The 6,400-nt window shown below is 42.0% G+C and overlaps 2 protein-coding genes across 3 annotated transcripts in view; one reads left to right on the top strand and one right to left on the bottom strand.

Annotated features, from left to right (window-relative positions):
• The window catches only part of sass6 (SAS-6 centriolar assembly protein), a 10,626-nt gene extending 7,764 nt beyond the window's left edge, over positions 1-2,862 (top strand). Inside the window, exons 13-16 of the mRNA XM_034880591.1 lie at positions 1,099-1,202; positions 1,360-1,439; positions 1,707-1,798; positions 2,621-2,862. Of these exons, the coding sequence (XP_034736482.1) occupies positions 1,099-1,202; positions 1,360-1,439; positions 1,707-1,798; positions 2,621-2,673 (329 nt within the window). The 3' untranslated portion in view covers positions 2,674-2,862. The remainder of the gene's footprint in view (positions 1-1,098; positions 1,203-1,359; positions 1,440-1,706; positions 1,799-2,620) is intronic.
• Positions 2,863-6,003: 3,141 nt separating this feature from the next.
• The window catches only part of ahsg1 (alpha-2-HS-glycoprotein 1), a 5,113-nt gene continuing 4,716 nt past the window's right edge, over positions 6,004-6,400 (bottom strand). For both annotated transcript variants that reach the window (XM_034880606.1, XM_034880607.1), the window contains exon 8: positions 6,004-6,359. In XM_034880606.1, the coding sequence (XP_034736497.1) occupies positions 6,117-6,359 (243 nt within the window). In that variant the 3' untranslated portion in view covers positions 6,004-6,116. The remainder of the gene's footprint in view (positions 6,360-6,400) is intronic.

Below are 6,400 nucleotides of genomic sequence, written 5' to 3'. Positions count from 1 at the left end.
GGAAAATGGCTGCAATGAAACAAAGAGTGAAAAATTTAAAGGGGTCTGAATACTTTCCGTACCCACTGTATATCCAAATATAAAATTCATTTAGCATATTAATATATTTAGAAAAATAATCCGAGCATCTGGTAAGGTTGCCTCCTGGATGTCTCCCTTGGGAGGTGTTCCAGGCACATCCAGCTGGGTGGAGGCCTTGGGGAAGACCCAGGATTAGGTGGAGGGATTATATCTCCAATCTGGCCTGGGCATGCCTCGGGATCCCCCAGACGGAGCTGGTTAATGTGGCTCAGGAAAGGGAAGTTTGGGGGTCCCCTGCTGCCCCCAGCGACCCAATACCATGTAAGCAGGCGAGGATGGATGGAAATGAAATAAACCATAAACACAAAATCTCAAATGAAATGGACAACAATCCCCTCAGTAGACAGACAGAATATTGTGGCTGGGCTGCCATCTGCCGGCAGAGAGGGTGACTCAAAGCTTGACCTACTTCCACTCAGACTGTGGCGCCGTATGCTCTTCTTTAACCAATCAGATCTGAGCAACTGCACAGTCTCAGTTAGAACTAGTACACCGTTAAAACTGTGATGAAACTATATTACAGGTGACTGTACTTTTGACTACTACTGTACTCTTGCTGTGCACATGAGCGGACGTGAAATGTTTAGCTCAGGTGTAACATAGCACACTCATCAGTTAGCCTGCTAATGCTAACATATTCATAGATGCTACATTACAATGTCCGTTCCACCAGAGTTCAACCTTTATCCAGCCACTAGAGGAGTGTCCCCCTGCTTTCTCTGTTGAGGGCAGAGCATTCACTGCCTCACTGCATGCTGATTAGTTATTATTCCAAGGTTGGGACAGGAAGAAGATCCACTCCTGACATGCTTGAAGACGCATGAAAATACTCACTTGAATAATGGTTTGTCTCATTATTTATTTATTTTTACACAAATCACTGCGGTGAAAGGTTAAAATCTCCTCCTTCAATAAAAATCCATAATCTATGCGAGGTTACTGGTTGGAAGATTAAAGGACCTGGTCCGTTTTGACCACAACATCTTCTTCTCCATCTGTGTTTCTCTTTAACCACAGTTATTAATTGGCTTAACAAGCAGCTGAATGAGAAGCAGCTGTCCAGGAAGGCTCCTGAATCTGTGGACAATCCTTCACTGCTGTCAACAACAACTGGACTGAGGGTAGGACAAACGGAACCAAACCACTCACCTTACATCAGTTATATTGTTAAAGCAATGTGCCGCACATGAAAAACAGGACATGACATCGAAATGTCTCAAGTGTTCACGCAAAGGCCAGTTTCAGATGTGTTTTTTTTTTCTTTCTTTTTTTCTTCAGGCCCAGTTCAACCCTCAGGTAGCCAGACTTGATGGGACTCCTGCTGAACAGAGATCAGCACAGCCGCCCGCCAGACACACGTGAGTTAAGTTGTAGACAGGCAGCCAGTTGTCGTGTCCGATAAGAAACACTGGGTGGGTGGGGGTGTGGGGTCCGGACAACTTTATGGGGCCAAAATGCTGGACCCCACAACTTGGTTGGTTTTAGGGTTAGAATTCGGTTATGTTAAGGTAAGGCACTTAGGTATGATGGTTAGGGTAAGGAGCTAGGGAATGCATTATGTCATTGATGGGTCCCCGCAAAGATAGTACCACAAATTTGTGTGTGTGTCTCTCTTTCTCTGTCAGGGGAGGCTCTGCAGGCCTGGATTCAAAGTACTTTGAGAGGAGAGATGATAGCATCCCAATCTATGGTCTGTCGCCTAATCTGTTTAACAAAGGTAAACTCATTACAAAACAAAATAATCTGTTGCCAACAGGGATGTTGTAGACCGCCCTCTAGTGGACAAACTATGCAACGCCAGCACTCATAACATGGTTGACTGTCCTTTTTGTTATTTTTATTTTTTAATTACTTTTTCAGAATCCTTTGTCATTATAAATGATTCTGATGAATGAATATTAAACGGCATTGGTCGTTAAAAATGCCGATATCAGTTGGTCAGGGAAATGCCTAATATCAGCCCTCCAGTATGTCAGTCGGGCTGTCGTCTGGATCCATGGCAGTACGTTTGCAGGATAAATCCCTATATAAAGACTTCCTTCTTCTCAGTGTGTTTTTCCGTTCTCAAACTCTGTTGGCTTCGACAACAAAGCTTCGAGCTTGTAATCTCCACGCTGAAAATGTCAAGTTCAGAAAAAACTTGGATGGTGCAACAAGATAGCCCGGCTTTGGTTTTTAAGGGAAAGACCGTAAAGATTTACAAAGAATATGTCTAGGGAATTTCCTCTCTAATTGGGACGTTTTGGGAGCGATTGGTGGGATTGCTGTAGACAAAGTCCACACTGAGATGCACACTGGTAAGAGCCCATGAGGTTGAGCCATGTATCCGGCTAATTTCAAATAGCTGACGTTAATGTATTGTTGACAGTTTTTAATTTACAAATGTTGGGTACAAATGTTCCACCAAAGCAAGTTCCTTTCTGAGACCGCGTCCTTAGCATCACCAAAGACCATTGTGATTGGCTTAAAGAAATGCAAACAAAGTGTTGTAATTATGGAAGTCTTTAATTGAAATAAACAACTTAATTTTCCTTTTCAGAGTTCCCTCAGCCGTCGAAGCCCTCCGTAGTGTCTGCTTACTTCTCTGCATGAGCAGAATGGAAGACCTCCCCATCCGCGTCATGTCTTCTGTTGTCTTTGAGTATGTTTTTAATTTCTGTGTGCTGATGTCACACGCATACAGAAAATGATGTTTAAAACCTTCTGTATGCTGGATTCCAGTGATCATAGAGAATGTGTCAGTCTCCAAATTAAAATAGTATCTTACGTTTGTTACTGTTTTTATAATCTTTTTGTTGTCTATTTCAGTTATGAAATGTAGTCTTTAATAAATAGATTTTCCAAAATGTAATTATTCGTGCTGTTCAAAATTTCTTAACGTTAGTATTTTATTCTAGTCATCTGTTGTTGTTGCAACACCTCAAAATTAAATAACTCCCATTCTGCTGCTGCTCTGTGGGTGGAGCTTGATTACATCTTGAGGTGGCACCAAGCGCCAACTTCCCACCCATAGGGAGTGCTCTGTTATTGCAGGAAACAAACAGCTGTTCCACAAACACTGCTCCCAGGCAGTTCAGTGCTTGTGTTTTAAAACTTTCTTGTGGCAGTGATAGAGGCTGTGATGTTTCCTGTACAGGACTCTGGCTCAAAACACACAGACAAATATGATCTCTGGTTATGTGATTGGGCACCGCAGCACGATGTGGGGTTGTGTTTCTCCAAAAGTGAAGTCTTTTTGCCCTTGTGCCTATGTTCTCTCCTTACATATAGCCACACTCTCAGTCTCTGCTGATTGGGAATGATTGAGATTTCTCTTGCACAGCTACCAGAAGACTTACAACTTTCAGACAGGTTACCCACGTCACATCTACGTCTTCAAGCTCAGTTGGAGGCTGCACAGTAACGCTCAGCCATCACTGGGAAAGTGCTTCTAAAAGACTTTACTGGACTCTGTCCAGAGCAACCCTTTATCTGTCTCTGAACACAACAGTGGCTTGGCCACTCCAGCTCCATCCGTGTTCAATTCTGGCTCCAAAATACCGAGATGGCCAAAATGCAAACGGCCGGGTGACGTCACTGATGCTGCCTCTACTTTGGTAGGCTGTGGGTGACACAAAAATGTTCTTAGGTAGCTCTTTAAAAAAAAAAAAAAAAACACATCAGTACACTGAGATGTATAATGGAGACACAAGTTTGTGGAATAACCAGTACGATTCCATTGACTACAATCATGACTCAATTTGTATGATTTAATATTATTAAATTGTTAAAGCTTATTTAATTCATCAGTTTTTTTTTTTTTTTTTAATGTATTGATGATTACACTTTAAAGTGTAACTCTCACCAAAAATGCAACCTTGGGTCTTTTTGTAAATGTACCTGGGTCAAACAGTCGTTTAAAAGAATAATTAGGACGGAAGCTCCAATTTTATGAATCGCCGTATTCTCGTTTTTCGGTCAAATGGCCTTTTGAATGTCCGTGCTAGGGGCGCTACTATGACCGCATCACAGTTTTAAAACACGAAGAAGGCTTGACACAACATGTACCTTTGCTCCAAGTGTCACCAGGGGCTTTACACATGATCTCAGCATTGAGAACGCGGTTTGTGTTGAGTTTACAAAAAAAAAAAAAGTTTTAAAAACTCACTTTAGCTGTTGTTTACGCTATCCGCCTTTTTCCCAGTCAAAAAGTGTTGGAATGAACTGAGTCCATAGCAACAAAACTACAAATGATCTGCATTTATATGGATATATAGTGTTTTAAAAATAGTGATTTTGATACTACCCTAGTAGCGCCCCTAGCACTCGCATTCAAAAGGCAATTTGAAAAATGAAAATTTGACTCCGGTACATTCACAAAAACACCCTAAGTTGCATTTTGGCGAGAGTTACGCTTTAACATGGAAAAATACTCCCATGGTTCATTCCAGCAATGGGTTGCACCAGCTGTGTGTGTGTGTGTGTTCAACTTGGACTAGTTTTAGCGTTGGCCTGACAAGGACGTCGGAGGAGAACAAGGAGCAGTGGACCTGGTGCGGAGGTTGCTCAAGGCGCCGTGGTCGCCCAAGCAAGTAGCCATCTTCAGAGTGACAAAAGCTAACAAAACAGCGACTGGGTGAGTCAGTTTAACAAAGCACAACCCTTCTAGAATTGGAAAGACATACACTCATCCAGGCAAGTTTCGGTCTCACGTCAAATGCAACATGTAGGGAAAGGAGACAATACCATTAATGAGCTAAGCCTTTATGTGTCTTTGTTATATAAGCCCAGCTTAGCTTTAACCTTGTAGCAGTTAATATAATTGAAGAAGTGTCACATTACAAATACTTGGGTATTGCCCACGACCAATCACTGTCTTTTACATTGCATGTCCAAGATTTAGTTAAAAAACAGAAATTGAAGTTTTCTTTAGAATCCAGTCCTGTTTATCATTTGAAGCAAAAAAACAACTTGTAAATGCAACATTCCCGTCTGTCTTGGATTATGGTGATATTTTATACATGCATTCAACCTCCCAGTGTTTTTATGTTTTGGACACTGTGTTTTCATGGAGCCTTGAGATTCATCGTAAACTTAAAAGTCAAACTCTCACTCATCACTGTATTCTCGGGTCAGGTGGTTTTCCCTCTCCATTCGTTGTTGGATGTACTGGCATCTTTTCATTTATAAGGCAGTATTAGGACTTCTTCCTCCTTATCTGAAACCCTTCCATCCTTCCGAGGTCTAAAGGGACATATCACCTGCGTTCACAGGATCTGTTTTTATTGACAGTCCCTAAAGCCAGCAATGACTTTGGTAAAAAGGCTTTTAATTTTGCAGCCCCATCTGCATGGAATCAGCTTCAGAATGAACTCCAGTTGAAGGAGTTGGTCTCATTTGAATCTTTTAAAGGTTTTTAAAAGACCTGGCAGAAAGGCAGTCTGTGTGTCACTGTTTTTAAATTGATCTAGGACCCAGGTTTTTTATGATGACATTGTTGTTTAAATATATGAGTGAAAGTGTGTCTATGCATTCACCTGTAAGTGTCTCTGGGTCTATTTGAAACCGTGCTAGTGCCGCTTGCCAGGAGTCTTATGTAAAAGAGTATTTAAATTCAATGAGTTTTTTTAACCTGGTTAAATAAAGGTTTGAATGAGTGAATGAATAATAATAAACACTGCATCAAGATTTGTGCTTTAAACGGATGAGATTCTTGAGAATAGTCCGGTTTATTGACTTTACCCCACTGTAACTAAGATGAACCTCACGTCTCTGTGGTGCTCTGCTTAAAAGATAACTTACAGTACACAAATGCTGCTTTGAAAAAATATATTGTAAAAGCTTTATTTAATTGCTGATCAAATTCAAGCCATTCTGAGCCGTGATGTCTGCTCAACGCAGGTCAATGAAAGACCTGCGTTGCACCTTTCATCACAGGTTATATAGGTTATAATAGGTTATATTTCTCATTTTTTATACTTTAGAGACTGTTACAGAATTTTTCTGGTTGACTGGCAAACAGTTATGGTTGCCTAAGCATTGTTGTGTGGTGTATCTCAGTCATCATGTCTGTGGCTGGGGCCGTGACCGTGGCGGTGACCAGAACGAGGCCAGGGGCAAATGGGGTGGAGAGCTGGGTCTGATCCACGGCAACGATGGAAGTGATGGAAGTGTTGTTTGGAACCGAATGGGGGCCCATGATGCTGCTTTTCCTTGTCATCTTTGCCATCACCGCCATGATGATGGCCACCATGGCCACCGCCTACACGGGGAGGATGGCCGTCGCCACCAGGGGGAGGAGGGATACACGGACTGTGTGTACGGGGATCGGAACCGGGGG

This window comes from Etheostoma cragini, chromosome 9 (genome assembly GCF_013103735.1).
Source record: "Etheostoma cragini isolate CJK2018 chromosome 9, CSU_Ecrag_1.0, whole genome shotgun sequence".
Taxonomy (NCBI): Eukaryota; Metazoa; Chordata; class Actinopteri; order Perciformes; family Percidae; genus Etheostoma; species Etheostoma cragini.
Note: the sequence above shows the minus strand (reverse complement) of the source record. Positions and strands in the feature narration are given on the sequence as shown.